We start from the raw sequence: 26,431 nt of genomic DNA on the forward strand, positions 1-26,431 counted from the left end.
CACAGTATAAGAAAGATACTAAGCTGTTAGAGAGTGTCCAAAGGAGGGCAACAAAGATGGTAGAAGGTCTAGAGGGGAAGATGTATGAGGAAGTCACTTGGATTGTTCAGCCTTGAGAAGAGCAGACTGAGGGGAGGCCTCATGGCGGCCTGCAGCTCCCTCACAAGGGGAGTGGAGGGGCAGACGCTGAGCTCTGCTCTCTGGGGACAGCGACAGGACCCGAGGGAACAGCTTGAAGCTGCAACAGGGGAGGTTCAGACAGGATATCGAGAAAAGGTTCTTCACTGAGAGGGTGGTTGGGCACTGGAACGGGCTCTCCAGGGAAGTGGTCATGGCACCAAGTCTGCTGGAGTTTAAGAAGCGTTTGGACAACACTCTCAGATACATGGTCTGATTTTTGGGTGGTTCTTTGGGGACCCAGGAGCTGGACTCGATGATCCTTGTGGATCTCATCCAACTCAGCTATTCTATGATTCTATAAACACAGCATTTCTTGTAGTCTACTGAAGTCACAAAAGCATAGAAGATGGTGGGAAGACTTACTATTCCTCTCATGTCACATCTGGGGAAGATGCATCACTAAATTAGCTACTGGTCTGAAACTTACTCCTTGCAGGCAGACATTTGCGTTACATAACACAAACCGTAACAGGATTTGTACCCAGAAATCAAGGACAGAATGACATGGGTCTGAACTGCATTCTCAAATTAAAAAGAATGAAACTCGAGTGATTTAAAACTAGTGTTTATGAATACAATTATTTAAAAAAATCATTAAAATTTGATTTTTAAAACAAATACATGCAAAAAGATATCTTATCTGGCACAACTACGTTCGTCTTCAAAGACACACTGGTACTTAGATGCATAAAACAAAAATACTCTCTTCTGCAAGCTTTTTGGTTTGTGTGCATGTTCCTGATCTATGGCTGGTGCTTTTAGGTGCTGCTTTGTTATAAATAGGAATTCTCCTATTCATCATTTTTTATATTTCTAATTTAAGAATTTATTATGTAGCCAAGGAACAAAATTCAATAACACCTGACCTGAATGAACCAGTTATTATGCACAGCAAATCGCTGAAGTGAGCTTTTTTCAACAACTTGAAGATTTAACTTTGAAAATAAAGTTTTGAAATGTTCAACCAAACAAGTCATGATTACTTATGAATAATGGATGTGTCTGAAGAAAACCAGTCTGGTTTCAAAGCAATTTTCCATAGAAAAAGATCATAAAATTAGTTAGATAACACATCTATTCTACAGCAATCTGTCTAGCTCTCCTCTCAGCAATAGAAGATATTTGGACTGAACTTGGCTGAATCACCAAGCTGGATGGCACAGTCTAACTTGTGATGCCATCGTCTGTGTCTCACTTACTCTATTACACAGCCACTGTCAATTCAGCACATTTCAGGAACACTGAATGCACTTAAAAAAGAAGGAACATTGTCTTCTCCAGCCCTCCTCTTCATGTGCTTTGCTCTACAGTAGCTCTCTCTACAAGTTTCACATTTAGAAATAGCAGCTTGTTCTTGCTGAGGTCTCTGTCCTACATTCACTGTTGCCTCAGCTTCTGACCATCAAATGTAAGCCCATAAAACACAAGAGATTCACCACACAAGAAATAATTCTACAGAATGTAAAATCTTACATGTTATCTCTTGAACTGTCACCTTGTATTTCCATATACTCCAAAAAACAAGAAAACATGCTAAAATTTTTACACTTCAAACACCAGCAGAATAGAAAGCCAGGTAAGCTCTCCATTTATCAGCTAACTCTAACAAAGATGTCATCAAATAAACTTGTAAACACTGATGGATTTTAGAAATAGATTTCTCTGAGGTAATGTGAAATGCTGATAGAACCATAAATGTTTAGAAGCAAAACATTCTAGTAGAAGACAAAGATGTAGTGTGACTGCTTTCTGTGGTATTATGGATTTGACAGAAATTGCCCGGCTAATGCTTACCATAGTCATTATCATAAAAAATGATGAATTTCTGCCAGGCATATTCCGTGATCACCCTCAGGATGACATCATTCAAGTAGACAGGAGGGCGGACAGATAGCGTGTAGTCATCATTGCGGTTGCTCCTGGTGAGCCCGCAGCCGCTCCTTGGTGTTCCTGCCGTCGAGCGCTGGATGAAGAGGTGAGGGATGTGCATGGCATCTGCCAGTGACTGCAGGGATCCCGCTGATGTGCAGCCAATGGAGCTCACAAGGGCCAGGATGCCTTGGTTCATCAAGTCACAGGCTGTAAGAAAACACAGAGGTATTCAAGATGATGAGCGCAGTTCAGTGCATAGGGCCTATTTTTGCCGTTGAAATGCAGACACTGGGCAGTTTTAACCAAGTGAAATGCGGATAAAATTTTGTATATTGAGTAATTCACTAAAGTCATGAAGATTCTCTATTCACTTTGAGCTGTCTTATGGTGAAAGCTGAAAGACCGCCCCGTTTACCTTGCCTAGAAATGATTTCTCTCTTCAAAATGGGACCTACCCTGGACCTTCTGAGGAACATTAAGAGCAAATTACAGCTGCTGAATTAACATGACTTCCCAAGGAGATAAGCACTCTTCAAAGTCTAGCACAACAGCTCCATGAACATCATCTTTGCATTATACAGAGAAAACTTGAAGAAATAACAGCCCAGCCTTGCTGTCAACTTTTGAAGACAGCTGAATATGATTACATACGTTAACTTATCCAAGCTAAAACAGAGTTGCTTTTGGGTTCTAAGAGAAGCAAACAACAATCTTATGTAACTTATCCTTTTGGTATATTGGTTTTTTTTTTTTTTCCTTAAACAAAAAAGAGTAAAACAAAATGCTTTCAAAGTTCAGTGAACAGTATGCACATTCATTCTTTTTACTTCCTTAAGAAAGGCATGGTGTTGCTTACACAAAAAGGAGTACCTTGTAACTAATGGTCCAGTTAATGAGGGCTGAGTTGCAAGCAATGCGAAATACTATACAAATGACAGCCAAATTAATACCAGAGGTGTTTATCATGATTAATGTTAATGCAATCAATAAATATCAAAATAATTAATAATAATTAGGCCTGTAATTTTGAAGCATTACCCTGTGAAACAAAGTACAGTCAAGTGTTTATGTTGGGCTTCTAACAGAACTGAGAGCTTGAATGAGGAAACAACACAAGCTTGTAGCATAATTCCCCAGAGTACACCCAAGGCTAAATTTTGAAATACTCAATTTGCCACTGGCAAAGCTACATGTGTAGTTAACCTGCATTTACACATGGAAATTAGGTAATGGGATGGTAAAGAGTAATATGCATTTACATATGCAAATCTAATACAAAACTGTGCAATTGCTTATCTTGCAGGAATATTCTGTGCACACAACAGGTGCAGGCAAAAACAAGAAACCCACATGTGAGAATACATTTCCCTAAAAATACAAAAATATACTAGCATCAGACCTGTTGTCTCATATCATATGGCTCTTACTCACAGTGAGTAATGTTTTACTCTGCAAACACTTATTGATCACAATAAGAATATTTACAACGTGACAAATGGGCAAAAAGTATCAGTGTATCACAAGTTTCTAATATTCAGAACGCCTTAAAACAATCTCATTAGCTATTCATCTAGTGTGCTGTTTGTTTACATTTCTCATAATCCCTACTTTCACCAGAGGTAACAGGCTTGTCTAGCTGCGTTTATGCAGATCCTGAATCTCTTTCCTGATACAGTTCTGCATAGAGTATTGCAATATTTAGGTTGCATATCCCAATAAGAATGCTACCACATGACAGAGAAACTATTTTTATTGATATTGATTTATCCATTGATAAATACCTGTAGCTACTTGTATGTCAATAGATACCCTTACAGCTAGATAGCAATAGATAAATAAAATCAACACTAGATTTTGCAAAAGCCTACTTTTAGTTCAGTGAAAATTTAGAAGGTCCCGATACCATCCATTTCAATAAAATATGGAGTATGACCTTCCAGTATCTCAAATATAACATTTAGAAATATACCAGTTGGACCTCATTACAAAATTCACTTGGAAATATGTACACTTGCAGGCATACTTCAGACTGAGCATAATCAGTGTACTCACAGTACTGTGAAGTGGGAAACACGCTTTTTGTGAAACGTGTTATTGAAACGTGAATGGGAAGAAAGCAGCACGGAACATTTAGCTCCACAGGGCCAAATGCTAATACCAGCAAGCAAACCGAATAAAGGCTTAAAATCTTCCCTCTTGACATTGCACCATATTTATTACAATAGCCTCAGGGCTGAAGTTGGCTTTTTGGCTCTTTCTTCCATTATGTCCTTATGAGCACTGTGTGTGTTGGGTTGGGGCAATATGCACTTAATTATGCTCACAAATGGTCTTATTTCTGTACACTTAGAGACTATTCAATACCCAGAGTTAGATGCTGAAAAAGGGTATCTTGCCATTCAAAACTATTTAATATTTATTTTTTATTTACTATTACCTCCTTAGAGGTTGTATTTCCAAGCTGATACTTACTCAACTGCCAATATGATCAAGGTGTATTAGTCTGCAACCAATTAGAGAAATACAAATATTGCTGGATCTTTTAAGACCTCACCACTCAGGACAGAAAAAATGTCAAGATCAAATGCGTTTGTACACACATTGCAGGCTTAACACTGAAGGAACACAGAATTAACAACAGTGTTTATTAAACGCTATTGTTTCATAAATTATGCCTACACAGAAGTTGTCCAGACATTAATTCACCTGCATAACCACCAGATAACAGGTGCTATTAAAAACTGGATCTTCACCAGCTAAAAGAATAAAATGGATCAGATTTTTACACACTATGTAGAGAGAATATCAGGAATATCTACAGAATTTAAAGTATTTCTCTATTGCAGATCTACATACAGACTCTCTCTTGTATAATACACACTTGCAAGTACACAGCCTTATGTTTCACTCTTCAGTTTCTTGTCTACCTCAAAATGCAAAGTTACAGAATTTCCAATAGTGTTGGGCTTATTGCCAGAAAAAAATAAAATAAAATAAAATAAAATAAAATAAAATAAAATAAAATAAAATAAATAAAACCAATATTTCTGAGTAAAATCTCTTCTAAGTTAGTTTGGCATGCTATCTAAAGAAAGAAAGAAAGAAAGAAAAACTAATTTTGTGTTCAGTATGCTATTTTTTAAAATAAAGATCACAGCCAATGCAATTTGAAATAAATAATTTATATCTAGTCTATCAGCTTGTATAAGCTCTTCCAGCAAAGCAGAATTTAAATAGCTATGGTTACAAATGTGTCCTTAAAATGTTTTCTCTATAAAATGGAAACAATGGTAAAATCTTAAATAACTACTGGTTGCTGTAATTTTGGAAAAAAAAAAAAAAGGCCAACAAAAATCTATATATAAAAGCAAGTTTAAAAGGAAACTATTTTGTGCAGGAATAAATGAGAAACAATAAAAAAAGGACTGAGATTTAACTCTTGCTATTAATGAGACCATTCTCTTACTAATGTTTCACTGTTTTTTCATGATAATAAATCATAAAAAATCAGCCTCATACGCCACAAACTGACAAGCCAAATTGAAAAAGTTTGTGTAAGATCTCTAGAGTCTTCAGAGTAAGTCTCTGGAGTGTAACTTTGCTCCCATTTAAATTGCTGGTAAAACAAAAGACAGAGCAACTCTTTTTTTTTTTTTTTTTTTTTTTTTTTCCTAACTGCTAAATATTGTGTGTAAGCATGGGGGGGCCACCCTTTAAGTAATCAGAGATGTATTCTAGGATCCTTTTCATTTTTTTATAATTTAGAAACCACAGTAGTACTGATTGACCAAGTACATGCTTACTAACCTAATATATGTTAAGTGAACAGAATCTAGATCTAAATTCTGTTCCAAATAATCAGTCCTGGTCCATTGGACTTGATTTGTACATCCCAATGTCATTCCCCTAGATGTCCTTTTCAAAGCTAGCATTGTTTCAGTTTCTCTGCTCCTGGGTTGTTTCCACGTTTTATAAATGTAGAGCAGTACCTCTAAGCTATTTAGTTGAATGTGAAGCTGCAGAAACGAGTCTTTACTCTGGTATCTCTGAGATGGAAAGAGACAGGTTATAATGAGTTTTCCCTGTATATCTGCCCTGTATTCCAGAAGTGCTCTGAGGACTCTGAAACCAGAAGGGCTCTATTTGAGTGGGACAAATCAGCTTTCTCTTGATTCCTGCTGAAGGCGAGGACTGCCTTTCCACAGAAACATCTCATCTCCTTCCCGCTCTCTCTTTTGGAGTCTATAAGATTCACCACCAGATGGATCATGGTTTACCTGGAAGGATGTTCTGATTAGTTTGTTCCCCATTGCAATGGAACAACCAGGAACCTACTATCCATTCAGAGGTCAGAGAGAAAAATCCAGTCCATAAGAATCTGAGGTTTTCTCCATACATGTCACATGAAGAAAGTACTTACAGATTTATTAATGCATTTTGAAAATTAATCAACCCTATCATCACCTTGTTTGTACTAATCCAGATCCAGATTAGGATAAACAATTGATTCAAGGGGCAAAATTCAACATCAGGTGACTTGCGCACCTAATAAACAGACACTAGTCAATCAGAACATCTTTATAACTTTATACAACCTACCATTTCTTGTTTACTTTGGGAATAATATTGTGCTGACTGTTCTGCAAATCCTTGCTTAGTTTCAGGATGCAGATGTAGACCAAGGGACCACAGCATGCAAATTCCTCCTTGCAAAGACTAAGGAATAACGATAAGTCTAGATTTCTTCCGATGCGATGTCCTCATCCCCCCAGTAAGTGGCCATGCTAACCATAAAGTAGTGTTTTGCCTACCTGTCACCCTTAAAACAGTCTCAAAACATTGATAAATTCATTGCAAAAATGGGCTCACCTGAAAAAAAACAACACAACATAAAACTTAGAAGTTCAAACAGTTAAACTATGGGACTTTCTGTTTGGTGTTTATAATCTCAGATGCAAGATGTAGGGATAAAATGTGATTGTGGGGCCCATGATCAAGTGAGCTTAGTTTCAAACTTTCATTAAATCTTTTTAGTCACTTTTGGATAGCAATTCTGCTCTTGCAAATTATTCTTCCCTCATAACACAACAGTTCATCCCAGACTTAGAACTGAATTATTTCGCGATGAGTGACAGCACATTTTTAATATATCCTGAAAACTATTCAGAAGGAAATAAGGGTAAGACGTGAGGGGGAAAAAAAAAAAAAAAAAAAAGCACAATTCTCTAGATCTTAAAGAATATTCTCATCTGCAATGCAGATAAAAGTCTGTCTTTTTTTTTTCTTTTCTTTCTTTCTTTCCTTCTTGTTATAGAGAGCCTTTTCATTTACATTTTACCTGTAAACATTAACCAATCCTCCCCTCCTCCACTACTCAACTTGGAACGCTAACAGTGTTTTAAATTCACTTGTAATTAACCTTTAAGGGATTTTAGTTTGTCCTGACTGGAAAACAAACTTGTGTTTAAGTTTTAACAGATGTGCTTCCTAACCCCTGGAGTTTCTTTGTGAAAAATAATCCAAAATTCTGCTAAAGAATAAATTTAAGAGTAAAAAACATTACTAGAAAGACCATTTGCATCTCTGGTGCACAAAAACACCACAACCACTTTTGGATGTTTTTATTAACAAGCCTTTTATGAAGTCTTTTTTGGGTCAGATTTCCTTCCTTAAACAGGCTTTGCCAACTATGGTAACGTTAAATCCATCACATTCACAGAATCACACAGAGTAGTCTAGGTTGGAAGAGACCTCCAAGATCACCGAGTCCAACCTCTGACCTGACACTAACAAGTCCTCCACTAAACCATATCACTAAGGGCTACATCTAAACGTCTTTTAAAGACCTCCAGGGATGATGACTCAACCCTGGGCAGCCCATTCCAATGCCTAACAACCCTTTCAGTAAAGAAGTTCTTCCTAATATCCAACCTAAACCTCCCCTGGCGCAACTTTAGCCCATTCCCCCTTGTCCTGTCACCAGGCACGTGGGAGAATAGACCAATCCCCACCTCACTACAGCCTCATTTAAGGGATCTATAGAGAGTGATAAAGTTGCCCCGGAGCCTCCTCTTCTCCAGGCTGAACAACCCCAGCTCCCTCAGCCGCTCCTCCTAAGGCTTGCTCTCCAGACCCCTCACCAGCTTCGTTGCCCTTCTCTGGACTCTCTCGAGCACCTCCATGTCCTTCTTGTAGCGAGGGGCCCAAAACTGAACACAGTACTCGAGGTGCGGCCTCACCAGAGCCGAGTACAGGGGGACAATCACTTCCCTAGCCCTGCTGGCCACGCTGCTTCTTATACAAGCCAGGATGCTGTTGGCCTTCTTGGCCACCTGAGCACACTGCTGGCTCATATTCAGCTGACTATCAACCAGTACTCCCAGGTCCTTCTCTGCCAGGCAGCTTTCCAGCCACTCATCTCCCAGCCTGTAGCGCTGCTTGGGGTTGTTGCGCCCCAGGTAGAGGACCCAGCTCTGGGCCTTGTTGCACTTCATACAGTTGGCCTCAGCCCATCGGCCCAGCCTATCCAGATCCTCCTGCAGAGCCTTCCTACCCTCGAGCAGATCGACACACGCACCTAACTTGGTGTCGTCTGCAAACTTACTGAGGGTGCACTCGATCCCCTCATCCAGATCATCGATAAAGATATTAAAGAGGACTGGCCCCAGTACTGAGCCCTGGGGGACTCCACTAGTAACCGGCCTCCAACTGGATTTGACTCCATTCACCACAACTCTTTGGGCCTGGCCATCCAGCCAGTTTCTAACCCAAATAAGCGTACGCCAGTCCAAGCCAAGAGCAGCCAGTTTCTTGAGGAGAATGTTATGGGAAATGGTGTCAAAAGCCTTACTGAAGTCAAGGTAGACCACATCCACAGCCTTTCCCTCATCCACTAAGCGTGTCACTTTGTCATAGAAGGAGATCAGGTTCCTCAAGCAGGACCTGCCCTTCATAAACCCATGCTGACTGGGCCTGATCGCCTGGTTGCCCTGCAAGTGCCGCGTGATGACACTCAAGGTAATCTGCCCCATGAGCTTCCCTGGCACTGATGTCAAACTAACAGGCCTATAGTCCCCCGGGTCTACCCTCCCGCCCTTCTTGTAGATGGGCATCATGTTTGCTAGCTGCCAGTCGACTGGGACCTCCCCTGATAGCCAGGACTGCTGATAAATGATGGAAAGCAGCTTGGCCAGCTCCTCCGCCAGTTCTCTCAGTACCCTCGGGTGGATCACATCCGGCCCCATCGACTTGCGTACATCCAAGTGCTGTAGCAGGTTGCCAACCATTTCCTCGTGGATTATGAGGGCCACATTCTGCTCCCCATCCCCTTCCACCAGCTCAGGGTACTGGATATCCAGAGAACAACTGGTTTTGCTGCTAAAGACTGAGGCAAAGAATGCATTAAGCACCTCAGCCTTTTCCTCATCTCTTGTAACTAAGTTTCCCCCTGCATCCAGTAAAGGATGGAGATTCTCTTGTCTGAGCCTTGAAAAATAAACTAGAAATCTCACAAGTTTGAAGGGAGGTAAGACGTACAGAAATCTTACTTTGACACCATCCTTTGCAGGATGCAATGAGAGAGCTTGAAGTAAGCATAGCTTGCAAAAGCCAAGTTTCAAAGGCTACCAAGTGGAAAACTCAACAATATCTCTCTTTGGACAGAAGTCCAGATTTATTTATTTTAACTGTAAGCCAACCTGCAGATTTTCTATTAAATCCTGGAGAAACAGACACTGAACTAGCCTTGCCAAATTATCACACCAGGCAGAGAAACAATAGTAAGACTTCTTATACTTAACATTTCTCAAATCTGTTTTCATCTGGCATTCAACAGTTGCACTCAGGCCTTGGCTGAGAGGAGTGATAGCTCCTCACTCTTTGAGCAGCCCTGAACTGCCTGAAAAACATTTTGAAATAGTATTTCAAAGAAGTTACACAGCCACAAAACCTTAGCTGAAGAATGGCTTTAGCTTCCATCTCCACTAGCACATGAAGATGAGTATATTGTAAAAAAGTACCACTGCTTTTTATGGTGCCTGTGGTTAAGAGGTGCAGAGAAGCTGTGGTGCTGGCAGCCCTGGCAAGAGGAAGGGATGCCAGCTAGCACTGTTGTAGAGATGATAACAATCAGATGAAGAAGAGCAGAGAAAAGAAGGTGAAACTGATTAAAGCCAGGCAGTGACTTTTACTGGAGAAAGGGTTAGAGAAACCACAAAATCAACATCTTGATCCTGACATCCCAACAAGGATGACTATCTGCAAAGTTAATGTAGCCCACTGAAAAATAAGGAGCGTGTGGAAACTGGGGCCTTAATTGACATGACTAACTCCAAAATTCTCCCTTCTTTGTGTGCTGAACCTTAGCTGACACGAGCCAAACCTCATCTGTTGCTAGCATCCTTGCTCAAACTGTTGCATGAGCACTTTCCATTCATCCATTAAAGAAAATGAAAACTTTTCATTTCATGTGTAACCCTCAGTGGATTATACATGATTACCTATTTAATGATGAAACATATATTACTTCAGTCTACCATGCAACTTCCTCCATCTCTTACTTTGTTCATCTTCACCCTTGCACTGTTGCTGAATCTTTTAATTTTCCTTACCAGCACTGTTTGAGAAGTTATTAAGTAGTGCATAGTGTCTTGATACCCTTTTTAATAGCTAGCTTGTCTGCTGCAGAGCAGAGAATAGCTGCATAGCAGCAATTATATGGAAACAAAAAGACTGAGTCTTAAAGAAGCTTAATATAAAATTAGAGACAATTTTATCAAAATATAACATCCTGGTAACATCACAGGGATTTACTCTAGTTCTGTGTTCTCTGAAAGTCTATGTAGAGGTATTAGAGAAAAAATATCAACAACAAATCATATTTAAAACTTGGGCATTAGTAATTCTCATTTTATAGACTTGCTCAAAACAAGCCAGGGCAAAATTCTTGTTAAGAGAATAAAACACTGATCTTAAACACCATTTGACAAAAAAAATCACACTTTCCTTGCCACTGATCAGCCAGATTGTCAGGCAAATTTCCCCTCCAGTTTTTCCAACTCCTTCCTACTTGTTTTTTCTTCCCCTACTACAGAACATAGATTTTCATCGTCCAATTGCCTGTTCTCACTCCCTCCTTAGCATCTACTCCAGCCAAAGCAACTTGCTCTTCCTCTTCAGGTATCCCCCTCCCTCTCTTTTGTTAATTTCCCCCCACCTACTTCAACACATTTCCTCCAATGTCAAGAAAGAACAAGATCTGGAGGCCTTGGCACCAGGCTGAGAATCTGAAGGATTGTATCCTGGTCCCACGTCTGACATTACTGTGTTGAATGACTTATTTGGGATGAGCAATCTCATTTCTCTTATGCTTTGGGGATTATGATCATAGAATCATAGAATCATTAGGGTTGGAAAAGACCTCCAGGATCATCAGGTCCAACCATCACCCCACCACCAATGTCATCCACTAAACCATGTCCCTAAGCACCACGTCCAACCTTTCCTTAAACATCCCCAGGGACGGTAATGCCACCACTTCCCTGGGCAACCTGTTCCAATGCCTGACTGCTCTTTCTGAGAAGAAATTTCTTCTACTTTCCAACCTAAACCTCCCCTGGTGCAAGGTGAGGCCATTCCCTCTAGTCCTATCACTAGTTATCTGTGATGATACCTTGTTTCCTTTGTAATACACTTTTGCACGATCCAAATGCAAAAGATTACACTCTTCTCCCCTGCCCCCACCCATTTTTCCCACGGTTAGAAGGCCCATTTCTCAGTATAACTCACACTGCCAGAAGTTGCTTTACACCCCCTCTCTTTCCTGAGTGCTAATGTTTCATAACTCCCCTTTCTTGCCCAGACTATTAGTATGGAGACAACAGGCTCTGCTGGAGAGATGCCATGTGAAGCACAATAGCACAACCTAGTCCAGGGCAGACAAAAGAACACACAGCTGGTAGCATTAGCTTAATTGGAAGCCCTACAATGGAAAGAGCTGCCTGTGCTGCCCTGGACGAGCTTGGCATTCTCCCAAGCACAGATATTACTGAACAATACTGCTCAAAATAAGACCATCCCCAAAGGAAAAGAAATCTGTGAACAGCAATCTGGGAGAGCTTTCTTTCGTACAGAGCAAACAGCAAAAGGGACAGTAGTGTAACTTTTTTTTTGGTGGCATTCCAAAGGAAACTCTTCATAAGCCAGAAAGAAAAAAAAAAGAAAAAAAAAAGAAAAAAAAATGGAAAGAAAAGAAAAGAAAGGAAAAAGGCATGCATTTAATTCTTTTTTTTTTTTTTTAAGGCAATTCTACTAGACAAGTGAATTGAGCAGAACAATTTGAACACCAAAGAATACTAAGGCCAGATCTTGTATTTGCCATGAAAGAGAAAAACAGACCCTACATGAAGATAAAAAAAGAAAAAAAAAAAAAAAAAAAAGCTTTGTGTGAGAATAAAAAGAAAGCAAGGAAGACAGTACATCTGTTGCAAAAAATATATGGGTGTGAAAAACCTGAGAAGTCTGTAGGAGTTCAGAACATCACTTCCATTAACAACTTAGCCACTCAAGAAAACCTTCGACGAGTCAAAACAACTACCACCATTATTATTTGCTAAGAATAGACATTGTGCTTATTTCGCTGACTGACACACAGAATAACAATCATGTTAAGAATAAAAATATCAACTACCTTTTATAGAACACTTTTTATTTGTAGCTCTGAAAATGCTTTGCAAAGAAGCTCAGCATCTTCATCTCTATTTCACAGAAGAAAACAGATGTGCCAAGGGGAATTACTTGCCCAAGGTCAGAAAGCAAACCAAGGAAATTATTTTCCATGCCAAGCTAAAACATGCACAAAGACTGAAAACAAAGTCTTTTGTTGGAGCTTTTCATTGTTTGTTTTGAGCATTAGTGTGTGACTAAAAGCGTTTTATGTTCTGAGCCTAATATAACCAAGCTTTATGAAAAGGGAAGACTTGAAAGGCAAAGCAATGTGGCCTACAACAATGGAATTAAATGACAAAGTTTCCCTGATGTGCAGTGACCCCAGAGCAGGCACACTCTTGGTTACGAGGGATGTGGGGTATGTGCCCCAACACTCAGAGACAAGCAAGTATGTAATGGGAAGCAAATGAGACAAATAAAACCAGAGATGTAGGTGGGAGACAGTCTTGGTGGATAAAACAAAATGGCAGGAGATGTGGGGAATGTACATTAAGCAGAAGTATTAAATTAAGAAGTAAGGGCTTCACAAAGAAATCACAGACACAATCATAAGGTAATGAGGTAACAGGGGGGAATAAACTGTGTGAAAACTGGGAAATAAACTCTGATGATCAGGCATTTTGAAGAATGACATACACTTGCTTAGACTGGGAATTAGGTACCAGTGACAGAGATCCAGCATCTCAGCATGTATTACTTAAAAACATCCTCAACATGGTTTCATATTTGATACACAGTGTAATTGTTCCTAACAACCTCAAATTGTTTATATATTCACTAACAACCACGTAAGATGGTGACAACACAGAAGAACGTACTTAAAAAAGGATTAAGGGTGCAATGCTTATACAGAGAATATATAGATTCAGAAAACAGAACTAATGGAAGGCATGGGCATTAAAAAAAGAGAGAACCCGCAGGTCTTCACACGGAACAACAATAAAGGAATAAGAAGAGTAAAGGGTTAAATCACAGCCCTGAAGTCATAGAAAAGGCTATTAAATGTTAGTTGGTAAGCAATGAGATAGTGAGATTTGCAGTTGGGAAGTAATAAATCCATTTAGACATCAAGGAAGAGGATGCCAGCTGCTGCAATGTGGGAATAATGGAAGAGAACTGGAGATACAGCAGGGAAGCCAGCGAAGATGGCCAATACATTGACAAATGTGTCAGTTGAAAGGGCACTGAGGAAAAGTCAACTTGGTGCATGTTATAGACAAAGCAGCAGCAGGGTCTGGCAGGAGCCTCAGCATCTGAAGGGAAGGAGATAGAACACAAAATGTGCCTGAGTTTGAGAGTCTATTTTTATGCTGTTACTCCAGGAATAATGGTGCAGTGTTCCTTTGGTGCCAGTTGCAACCTTTTACTGAGATTGCTTTGACTTTAATGGTTGCCAGAGATGCCACAAAAAGACAGTAATGCATGTTTTCTTTTCCCTTGACTTTTCCCAATGTCACAGAAAAAGAAATTTGCATAACTCTGAAATAGAAAATACACACTGACAATAAGGAACATTTGGGTAACACTAAACACTTAACCTTAATTGGAAGCAGCAGTTGATCTAAACCACACACATCACGAACCCCCACCAGTGCCAGGAGATTTTAAAACCTTCCCTGACAATGAAAGGACACACGTCCAACAGAAGACATTCCTGACCACTGTCAGAAAACAATTGACATGCATCCTATTTGGAACCAGAGGTAAAGCTCCTCTCTGCCTGTAAGTAGCATTTTGGAACTGTATCTCTCCCTGACAAACACAAAACTATGTGGGGTGTAAAAATACAAGGCATCTCAGAATCCAGAACTGGAGCAGATGTGGTTTTCTACATCTAGCCTGTCTAGTGAAAGACATCAATGCCAGGTGCAGGAATGCCACGTGGAGTGGAGCAATGGAACTGCTGAGTTTACTTGCTTGCTTTTCCCTCGAATGCAAGTAATGATTTTCTTTCTAGGTCTCTTAAAAACCTTTAGTCACTATTACATCTAAGCACCAGCCCACTGTGTTACTTTGGATATTAGCAGCTTTCTTCCATTGCAGCCCTCAGTCCTCTGGGTTCAGTATTTCCTGCAGTGACTGACGTGACTTTCTCTCCTTTCTCCTGCTCTTTCATGAAACACACTGCTACAGCAACTTTGTACAATAGGAGCATCAAATCCTCTACTTGACTATGTCTTCATGACACATTTACTCATTTTGCATTGGTATCACAAGTTTCAAGCAAGTAGTTCTGTCATTGCTGGATACGACTGAGGAGCGCACGAGGCTTGCTGCATGTATTGAGAGCTCCTGGCTATGGACTGCAAGTAGCATTATTTTAGCCCCCTTTTGCTATGCAACCTCATGGTAGGAGGCACAAAACTGACGTCTGGTAGCCTCCGGTGCATCGTACCTATGGTGCTTAGCTCTAGTACTGAGTTTGGTGCCCATGTGGAAAAAAGCACTTGCCACCATTTAGCTCCCATAGCTTGTAGGGATGCCCTGAAACTGGTACTAAACCAGAGTACCACGCACCACCATCTGATCCACAGTACAACAGATATCATGCCATGTGAGAGCTAAGGCAAACAAGTGAAAAGACTGGAAATAAATAACATTCTTTTCATTCAAACGTATCCAATACTTTATGAAAGTATAGTAATTCCCATTATATCAAAACACAGGAATCATACAGCAGATTAAGCAGCACACATGAAGAGCTGAAGTTACAAAACAAGTCTTTTTCTGCTCAATTCTTAGTTAAGCAGCAAGAGGCAGGTCTGTGTATGTGCCAGTGTCATTCTAGATGCCTAACTGCTGTTTGAATCCTGCATACACAATAGAAATAGCGAGCAGGTTTCAAAAATGTTTCTTTAGGACTGAGTAAAGCAAAGTTTTCTTAGTAACACGAGTGCTGCCAAGGGCGTTGCAGTAAAGCCTGCACAGCCCTTCTGCCACTGGGCTGGTCTGATCAAAGAGCAGGCACTGCCTTGGTTTCCCACAGCATCTCATTAGTGTCCCACAAGAGGTGTCCTGCAGGAAAAAGGAAGGTCAGTTTTCAGAAATTTAATTACAGATGACTAGCTGCCAAGGGTAAATAACTTTAAAATGCATTGTAATACATGAGTTTGCATAATTCCAGTACATTATTCCATTGTTTATACATCTGTTTCTGTAGAACTTGTACAAAACAGAAGGGTTAAGCTTAGCAAATAGCCCAAACCTGTTCTCCTTTCAGCAGTTTTGAAAGGTGTTTTCTGACTTTTCCTGATTTTGGCCAAAGAATTAGCGAGTAGAGAGCCAAGTACACTTCACCATTTTTTGATTTCCATACAGTCAATTATTTTCCTTTGTTAGGAGGAGGAAAATGATATACTAAGGCACTGTTGAGTTTGCTTGCCTTTTTCTCTCATTCTCTCCCCATTGCTGCTTTTGATACCAGCTTATTTTTAACAGGAATGCAGTCAATGCATCTTATTTTTTCTATTCAATTTAATTATTTTTTTTTTAGGAATGACATGCAAGCATTTCTTGTTTGTTATATCTGTGGCACACATACACACAAATATACACATATACAGACAGAAAATATCACACAACTATCTTCAACCTCAGCCTGTGCACACCAATACTCTGAGCCAAGCTGCATAAGCCAAATGCAAACCCAAGAAAAAGAGTCAGGCTTCAACTTTAAGAGCAGTGTTATTTTCCCATCCTCCATCTGGGAGGCTGCTGCCTGCATTTCTAAGCCTTTAAGCCATCCAACTGCAGAAAAAAATCTAAGGTCAGTCCTTTGTAAGGCTTCAATTAACACAGGCATATATTTAGTATTAGTGCAAGAGATGACCCAAAATCCAGTGATTTCATCCCCACAATAGAAAATGAAAGCCTTTTCTAGCCTGAAGTTGACATTTGAATTAATGCAGCTTTCATTTCTTATTATTTTCTATGAGCAATGTCAGATACCACAGAATGATTTGCACAGAAGTTTGAAACAGGTATAAGGACTGTCAAATTACTACACTTTCCAAAGCAAGAAATAAAAGAATAGACATTGGAGGGAGAAAAAAAAATAAATCTTATTCCTAATATCAGTACCTTTGCTAGAGTTCCAACAGTGTTAAAACCCGGTGATGTTAAAGAATGGCAAAAAGCCTAGTATCTTCATTCACCTCTAAGATTTGAAAACCTCAGAAACTGGTATTTAAAACACAGAAAAAAACATTACAAAAAAACCTATCCAGCCCTGTTCTCAGTCTTTATGTATCTGAAAACCAAGGACAAAGCCTTGGAAATGCAGTAAAATGCTCTGTTTAAAGCAATTTCCCTATTAATTTAACAACCTCATCTATTTCTTCCAGCAAAAAAAAACTTTTTTCTTATTCCCTCATTTTTTGGACTGCTTGGTGCCAGTCAGTACTGAGCACGTCCCAAGACTGCGTTTTGATGGTGAACTAAAATTGCAATTACAACTACATTAAACACCTTGGGAATGCCTCCCAGGTCTGGCATCATCCACATGCTTTATCCTAACTCTACCTTGGAAGGCCTTCTTTCCCCAAAACTTCATTTCTCTTCAAAGAAGATGCAGGTATACTGCTTTGAAGAGATCTAGATGGAATGCCTAGTACCTACTTTGTCAAAAAAAGAAAATTAAAAAAAGGAGAATCTCCACAGCAGAGCAAACCACAGCCACTGCTTTACCATGGAACTTCTGTCTTAACCTTACATTTGATGTTTGTCACATGGACAAATGGCTATATAGCTACTTCCGCAGCTACATGGTCATTTGCAGTGAAGTCCTCTCCATGAGCTTCCACAGAGGAGTCTGAGAGCTTGGTTCCGTGTACAAATTCTTGGGAAGGTCTTAAAGTTTGTCATCAAAACCAGGTTTGCCAGTGGAGAATGATGAAAGCAACCAAAAAAGCTTTTATGAAAGCTGCTGGAAGTTTCAGAGGACTGCAGATCTCATGCCATACTCATATTTTGGCTGTTCTAGGATCTGATTCAGCTATTTTTCAAACACAAACCATGGTTTGTTCTGAGATACAATCCCCAATGTACCATATCCAAGCACCTTGTAATCACATGTATACCGAAATGTCACTGTGTTGCATGTTTCTGTCAGCAAAAGGACAGCTTTCTTTACATGCAAATTTTTTATACCTGGGAGTATAACAGAAACAGAAGCTCCTTCTGGCTGCCGAATATGTAAACTGTCCATTGCCTTCGGTTATTGTCTTTTTGCTGTTAATAGGAGCTGGCACAGGCTGAGGGATTCACACTAACACATCCTGCTGCAGAGCTAGGGACTACTGTTATTTGTAAATCGTTTTCTCCTTTTGCAAAGGAAGACTATAGCACATAATGCTATTTCAGTGGACTGATACCATTGTTTTATTTTTAATAGATACAATGGCAAAGGGAATTGTTAACAGTACTGCTGTTATGAAAAATAGATTAGACAAAACAATACATTTCAGAGAGAATGCTGCTCACATGAAGAAGGATAGAATTAGAAGGGCAACGTTCTAAAATACAGGATATGACCACTTTCCTGCAGTTTAAATGAAGAGAATTAGCAGTTCCACGAATCCAAAACTTGCCCACTTCAAGTGTGTGGATTTTCAAATAGCATGGCCTTAGGATGTTAAGCAAGCCCGGACAAACTAGATCAAGGAAATCTTTACAATAAGAAAGGCAGTCTGGCATTTGGGAGGCAGACATCATTAGAGAAAAAAGAACTGCTGGCTAGCAAATACTGCTTTTTGTCTGACTTCATCATTGCTTTTCCCCCCCAACATTCATTTAAAACATCAGCCAAGGGAAACTCTACCTTTCAAGATTTCACTTTTTTCACCCCTTAGACAATTACAATACCATTTGTTTTCCCAAACTGGTATGAACAGAAGGGGGTTACTGTCAGATATACTATAAATACTGGCAATTTAAACAAAGGAAAGACCTGTTCTTACAAACTGAACGAAGGTACAAAATGCCTAAACCAATCTAAAATACAAGGGAAAAAAAATCCAACTAGTCCAGCTAAACCAGGGACTCTGTAGTATTATGCTTATTTTGCATGCCACATATTTACAGGACAATATAATATTAAAAGAAGGTCTATTATTGTTCATAACACTTGCATTATGAACTTTTACCAATTCAGGTCACTCGGTAAACAGGCACTGTAGGTCATACGACCAAAAGTGGAATTTAATGTAAAGCCTTGACTTCGTTTTGGGAAACCTTCCATCACTGTTACCAGAGTTGTTCTGGGCAGGATGCGTAAAACCCCTAGCACAGACAGGCTGCTGCAGGATTTTACTATCATGTCACAAACACAGTGTTTTAGAAGACTGAAGTCGGGACCTCTTCATAATTCTTACTAGCAGCTGTCTCTGCAAGCAAAGGTCACCAGTTTTTCATCCAGAATGCTGCTGACACCTTCAAATTCCAGAATTAAATTGGTTCACCTGAATCTGGGCTCATAAACCCTTCTCTTTATCCACTTCCTGTGCCACAGTGCTGAATCACTTTTCCTTTATGCGATGTGGCCCTTACAACCCAAATGAAGATACACATTGGGGGCCTGCAATACTGAGAAAGATTTCTTTCAATTAATTATAAACTTGCTGGAAAACACAATCTTTGTTGCCCTGTTTACTTGGGAGAGGCTTACCACTTGTGACTAATGCTCAATTTAATCGACACGTAAGCAATTAGTCATTCAGGATACAATTTTCTTCTTTCCCTAATAACTATACCTCACGTGCTCCTGTGGCTCCTTGGACAGGAATACACTGGGTGGTGAAGCCCAAGACTACCTCTCTGACCATTTCACTCCACATAAGCTGTCAAACATTTAATGGAACAAGGGCTGTAACCCAAGAGACCAGCAGCCCACTGTCCTCCTATCAGACACACTGTCCTTATAGTACAGTGATTATGAGAGATATAAGTTGAAATCCTTTGTGACAGAAGAGAATTTGTGCCTTCTGTATCCTGACTGTGTGCACGAACCACTCAGCTATCAAGTAAAAGAAGAAAATCTCCTCCCTTAGGAATTCTGTGAATCTAGACTCTCTACTCACTGCTTCTTACAAAACCTTCAGACAAAACATTCTGCTTCAGGTAGAACAGATACTTCTTATCAGCTGGAATAAAGTTTTCATTTTATTCTATTACTTTTTTCTGTTCTATATGCAGTTTTGGGCACCATAGTATAAAAAAAAAGGACATAAAACATATGAAAAGTACACAGAAAGCATCCAGTAGAGGGTTACAAAGACTCCAGAGGGCAAGACGTATGAGGAGAGGCTGAGGCCCCTTGGTTTGCTCAGCCCAGAGCAGAGCAGGCTGAGGGGAGGCCTCATGGCGGCCTGCAGCTCCCTCACGAGGGGAGCGGAGGGGCAGGCGCTGAGCTCTGCTCTCTGGGGACAGCGACAGGACCCGAGGGAACGGCATGGAGCTGGGACAGGGGAGGGTCAGGCTGGGGGTTAGGGAAAGGTTCTGCACCCAGGGGGTGGTCGGGCACTGGGACAGGCTCCCCAAGGCACTGGTCACAGCACCGAGCTTCTGGCGTTCAAGGAGCGTTTGGACAGTGCTCTCAGACATATGGTCTGGTTTTTGGGTGGTCCTGTGTGGAGCCAGGAGTTGAACCTTGTGGGTCCCTTCCAACTCAGGGTATCCTATGATTCTAATAGCCAAATCAAGAAGTCTAATGGCACACAGGCGTAAAATCCCCCATCATCCAAGCTGTCTTTAGCAGACTGCTGTGAAGGTATACGGAACACATATCCAACAAGCATCTTAAAGGAAAGGAATTACAACTGTCTTGCTCCTCTTAAGGACATGTGATATGACACACAAGTGAGTTAGGGTAAATGTAAAGTGTTGCTATTGTAATGATGTATTTAACCTTACCTTGTTGTGACCTGTGAGAACAGAGAGGTAACTTATCCCCTTTACCACAGATGGTCACAGGGTGTTCGATAAACCAAAAATTTACACCCTATCCTAGTAGCCAGTACCACTCTCTATGTCACAGTCTGTAATCTTCTTTTCACATGTAAATGAGGCATCCCTCTGAAATCCGTGCACGTAAAAGCTGATAAAGATAGAATCTGTCCAATCCGGCAGTATAAAGACAAGAATTCTATGGTGATGCTGTGCGTGGATTTTGAATGGGAAATGTACATCATTTAATTTTGGACATTATGAAATTAAAATCACTACACAGTAGGATTTAGTGTTTAACCAATATTTTGCCATTTTTTAGACTGCCAGTGAAAATAATACTCATGAGGACTTATCTAAGAGAGCTCACTTTGTTATTCAATTTTTATTTTTTATTTTTAAACTAAGACCCGACAGGGAAAAAGAAAATACAAGTAAGATAGCAAAATGTCTGAACATAATAGAAGACACTAAAAATATCTAATGCTTCAAGGATTATATCTGAAAATTAAACCCTTCAAACCATTTGCTACTATTCCATTAGGAAGAGTTCTCTCCATGCCTAAAAATAAAAAATAAAATGCTTCATTTTAGGATCTTACAGGGATCCACCCTGTACTTCCTCCAGCTCCACTCTGTTTTTATTCTTTCCAAAACTGAAATTTCTTGGCTGTACTAGTTTATAAGACAGACATGCTGCTAAGCAGGGACCACAGATGAGCGCACACATCTTTTTTTCATGAGACACCGATAATATATTAAACGTGGGGTTATATGGTACACAATTTACCTCACCCACATATATTTTGAGATTTCATTAATCTCTATTGCTTTGCATCTGAAAAAAATCAAAGATATCCACAAGCTTTGTCATCAAAAATGTTAGAAACAAAAGCTATCAACCTTCATACCTTGTCTATATTAAGTGAAATAGTGCAGGTGAAAGAGAACAAAATTATTTTTATGGACAGAAACTGCTGCAACAGTAAAGAGTAAATGACGATCATCCCAGAATAAACTACAGATAATGTCCAAAGCACTCATCTGGCATAAGGGGAAAACCAAAAGTTCAAGATGATGATCCAAATCACTGAAAACACAAACAGGAAGGCAAGTTGTGGATGCATCATCCCTGGAAGCGTTCAAGGCCAGGTTGGATGCGGCTTTGAGCAACTTGGTCTACTGGAAGGTGCCCCTGCCTATGGCAGGGGGCTTGGAATAATCTTTAATACAAGCTTTCAACCCAAACCACTGTGATTCTACGATTCTATGAAGTATTCTACATCCTGTCACCATGTTAACCTGTATGGTTATTCTGGGGAAAAAATAAATAAACAAACAAATCATTGTGGACCAACATAAGTATCTGCAAATAAGTTTTGCTGGTTAATGTGCAGTCGCTCCATTTTTACATATATATGTATATTAAAAAAAAAAAAAAGGCAAAAAACCACCGTGTCAGTGTAATTCTCATTAGCAATAATTAATTTGTTCTGAGTGGAAAAACTGGGTCAAATTCAAACCTAGTATAAGCAAATGGAACTGCTATTAAACAGAAAGGTTCAGAAGAAAAAAAGTCTACTATGATTTCATTTGCCCTCTATTTCTTTGGTACCACTTTTAGGGAAAGCTGCCTTATCCCATAATACTTACTAGAAAGATAAGAAAACTACTAAACCTACCTGATCGCACTGCTCTGTATCAATTGGGATGTACTTTTCAGTACTCTGAGTTTAAGAAAAGCACTATGTAACATCAAGAGAATCATATTAGATTGCTGGAGGTAATACTGCTTCTAATCCTAACAGACAGGCTTCAGCAGCCCTGGTTATCCCTTAGGAAGCAGAGGATAACAACACAAAGGATGTTTTCCCCCTTTATTTACCCCACAAAGGCCATTTCAGGTTGCTGAGTCATTGAATAGGATCTAAGACATCAGATCATTATTAAGATATTGCATTTAATTAAAACTTCCTGGCCCCCTTACTTCTTTGTCATCCTTCTTTCACCAAACACAAGCTTGGACATTGAACCTCAGAACGAAATCTTTCTTTGCTGCTGCCAAATGTAACCCTGGAACAAGGGATATTTATGTTTCTAAGTTGCATGTCCCTGGCACAAACATACTTATAAAAAAGAGCTTACAAAAAGAAGCATCAAATTAATCTCCATTCTTTTGTGATGATTCCTTAAATGTTTACAACGCATGGCCACATGTTATTGCTTCATAGCATCTCTTTCGGGGATTTGTAAATACAATGTTGTTAGAGACCCCCACATCTAAACAGCTTCAGCAGGTTGAGAGGAACTCAGATAAGAAAAAAGTGGAGCAGGAAAAAAATGTTTATTTTTCCCCCCCTCACTTGGCATTTGAAGAGAAGCTTTGGAGGAATCAATATTTTCAGATTTATGAGAAAAACAGGCAGGGGGGCCCAGATTTCATGGCCTTTACAGAAGCAGACTTCTGGTTGGCTCCACCAAGGAAATGTCAGATCACAGTGACAGCCCATATCAGCAGCTACCCAAGAACCATCACATTGACTAAATATCCTGTAAATGGGGAGCTGTGAGTCATCAACTGGAAAGTGCTAAGAAGTTGTCAAAAAACACACACGCACACAAAAAAAAAAAAAAAAAAAACCATGCACAGGATACTGTGTTGTTTTTAGCCAGAAGTGAACACAGAAATAGGTCTTCTGGTTAAAAATCATTTTTGGTGCTACAGAGTAGTGATGTGCAAAGGTGATCTCACTGGATAAGAGCCCTTTGCAGAGTAAACAGAAACAGTAACTACTCCTGCTAGCACACACTGGCTGCAGGGTGTTTGGTCATAATGTGTCAAGTTGAACTTCAAGAGCAAAAATTTCTCCATAGGAAACAGTGACTTATGCTTGACTGCAAGTACTATGGTAGCATTATCACAGAGAAAGCAAACAACAGAGATGTTGCATCCCTTTGGTAAAAACTCAGAATGCTGCATTGATTTTTAGCTTAACAGAAAGAGGGAAAAAAAAAAAGAAAAAATCCATGTAAATGCATATCAGTTATGAATGCTCTGTTAGCTCATGTGGGCACAACCAGCAAAAATAGCAACTTATGAGGATGGCTGTTGGCCTGAGCACAGGCCAATCAATCCATTATAATTTAAGTGCAAGCTGCTCTGATAGAAGCATTAGTTCCCCACTCTATTGCATTTGCCAGTTTAAGATGGAAAAAAGAAAACAAAAAAAAAAAAGAAAAGAGAAAAAAGGATATTGGAACCACAGACCTCTCGGACTGGGGCTTGCCAATGACTCACAGATGTCATAGAAAACCTTGTTAATCAGATGCAATGATTTGTCAAAATGTTGCATATTTACAGCACATGAGTAATGTTCACTTTTCAGAATAAGCGACTTCCTAGAAGTAGGGCCATCTAGATTATATATCCTCATAACGTCTAGGATGGAAGAAATTAAATTAAAAAAACTGTTGCCAAGCCAACTCTCATCAGAATGCAATGTTAAAACAGCTTGCCACACCCATCATGATGTGAATGAAATACAGGCTTCTTTCCAGAATGACAGACAAATATTTTTCTGTTAAAACCAGAATCTGTGTGTCTCTTTTATTTATTTTTTTTTAAGGCTGAATATAACCAAGTAAACACATATATTATCAAAAAACTTCACTAAAATCAAAATACAGAAAAACTTCCACATGCCCAGAATAAGATGGCAGTATATCCTGCATTCATTAACAGTCAGTTTACGGCTTGCCAACTACCTGAACTCTTTCCAAATGCTTCAGCAAGCTCAGATTTGACTATAGTCCATTTTGGCCACAAATTTTAAAATATGTCCTTCCGTTCATGTATATTGCAATCATTTTGGAAGTGCTAAAGCTAGACATTACAATTACAACATGCATTACTCAAGCATTTATGTGCTCTATTTGGTTATTTTTACCACATTCATGCATGCAAGTATACATCTCAAATCATTCAGGCCAGATCAATTTCAATTCATTTAAAGCATAGAAAACCTCAGAAAACTCTGTTCACCTCAGAAATTAATACATCTAAGAGATTTCTTGTTCAATAATGGGAAACATTTCTTCAAATGCTTTATTTTTCAGGTCCTCTGTGTTTAGTCTTTAGCTTAATTAGTGATTACATTAGTTTAGCTTGTGGAAGTTGTGTTCTACAAATAGACCACTTCAGGGATGCTATCAGTCCAGGGTCATTTTCCTACACAACTTTAATTCAGGAGAGAAATCCAGGGAAAGAGATTATTTCCATGAGATGATTTCATACTCCATGAAAACCGTGCAGCTGAGCTGAATTTGTTTTCTTGACGTGGCAGTTTCCCCATATACTTTCTAGACTGAAGGATGACACTAGACTACAAAGATAGCACCAGAAGGGCGTGTGTTGGCATTTTTAACACTCAAGAACTCCTTACTAAAACTCTTTTCCATACATTAAAGCCATACAGACAGAATCTTAACATTCTGTATTGCGTGGCACAAGGGGGAAGAAATGTATGTTAAAAAAAAAAAAATTACTGAGCAACATTATTTAATTTAGAAACTACAAGGAAGAAAATACAGGCCTGGATACTTATTTGCCATTGTCTTCTGATGAATGTGAAGAACTAACCCTAATTATAGATGCAAAATACTGTATTTTCAGGGTTGCCTGTTTTAATTTTCCAGCAGTGCGCTATCTCCCTCAGCAATACCAGTACTGGGGGGCAAGGAGTGCACGTGCTGTCTCCTCCATCTTTTGTTAAACTTGTGATTCTCCTGAGGAATTCTTTTCTACTTCTCTAAAGCAGCAAGGTCATTTTGGAACAGTTTTCCAATAGTGTAACCTCACTAATATTTTTGTCATACCCTTCGGAAAAAAAGAAAAAAAAAAAGTAGAGATGCGAGGGAATCTGGGAAAGAGAGAGCCCTGAGATGTCAGCATAGAAGAGGGAAAAGGTGGCCAACTTCAGTGTCGCTTTCCTACTTGTAAAAATTAAGTTCATGGAATCAAGAAAGTAGTAGTATAATGTCAATACCTCAAAATACCCGCTACTAACCAGGAAGTTTAATCATCTTAGTCTGACTAAAAAGGCAAGAAGTGTTATAAATTTATTGCTCTTGGGTTGTTTACTAGGTCTGTCGTTGGTTAGTAACAAAATGAACTTATAAAAATTACAAGTTTTGACTTGCTTTTCCTATCTCCTTTTTCAGTACACCATTTTTCCTCAGAATTGTCTTTCAATCTTAGGGGAGCTTTCTAAAGAGACCAGGGGGTTGGGAGTACCAGTGTTACTTGCTTAATGCAATGACAAATATGCATGTTATCAATGTGTCTGCTCAAGACAAACACCTGATACCCAAAGCGACTGGGTGGGGTGGACAACGGTCACTGCTCTCTGGGGATATACGTAGTGTACTTCCTTGTAGCAACAGATTTATCCCAGCACAGAGGCAGTAAGCATTCATTTTCATCCCGTGTATTGTTACAAATCTCACTTAAACATCATTCTGGCATTTTCTAGTAGAAATGCTCAGCTCTTCACACATCTCTTTCACATCAGTAATGAGTTTCAGCAGTGACAAATGATACCCTCTGCGTTTTTTCTCACTCATCTTCACAACACCTATTTTCTTCAGTATTCCCTGCTGAGTACCCTTTAAAAGTTTGAATCATCTTTTGACATAATAGACAGGCTAGTGGTTC

General features: G+C 39.5%; 1 protein-coding gene across 13 annotated transcripts in view; it reads right to left on the reverse strand.

Moving 5' to 3' along the window:
- Positions 1 to 26,431, reverse strand: part of GRID2 (glutamate ionotropic receptor delta type subunit 2) — an 804,597-nt gene that overhangs the window by 319,704 nt on the left and 458,462 nt on the right. For all 13 annotated transcript variants that reach the window (XM_083834802.1, XM_083834813.1, XM_083834803.1 and 10 more), the window contains one exon: positions 1,975 to 2,259. In XM_083834802.1, coding sequence (XP_083690928.1) covers positions 1,975 to 2,259 — 285 coding nt within the window. The remainder of the gene's footprint in view (positions 1 to 1,974; positions 2,260 to 26,431) is intronic.

The sequence above is a fragment of the Anser anser genome (genome assembly GCF_964211835.1).
Source record: "Anser anser genome assembly, chromosome: 4".
In the NCBI taxonomy this organism is placed as follows: domain Eukaryota; kingdom Metazoa; phylum Chordata; class Aves; order Anseriformes; family Anatidae; genus Anser; species Anser anser.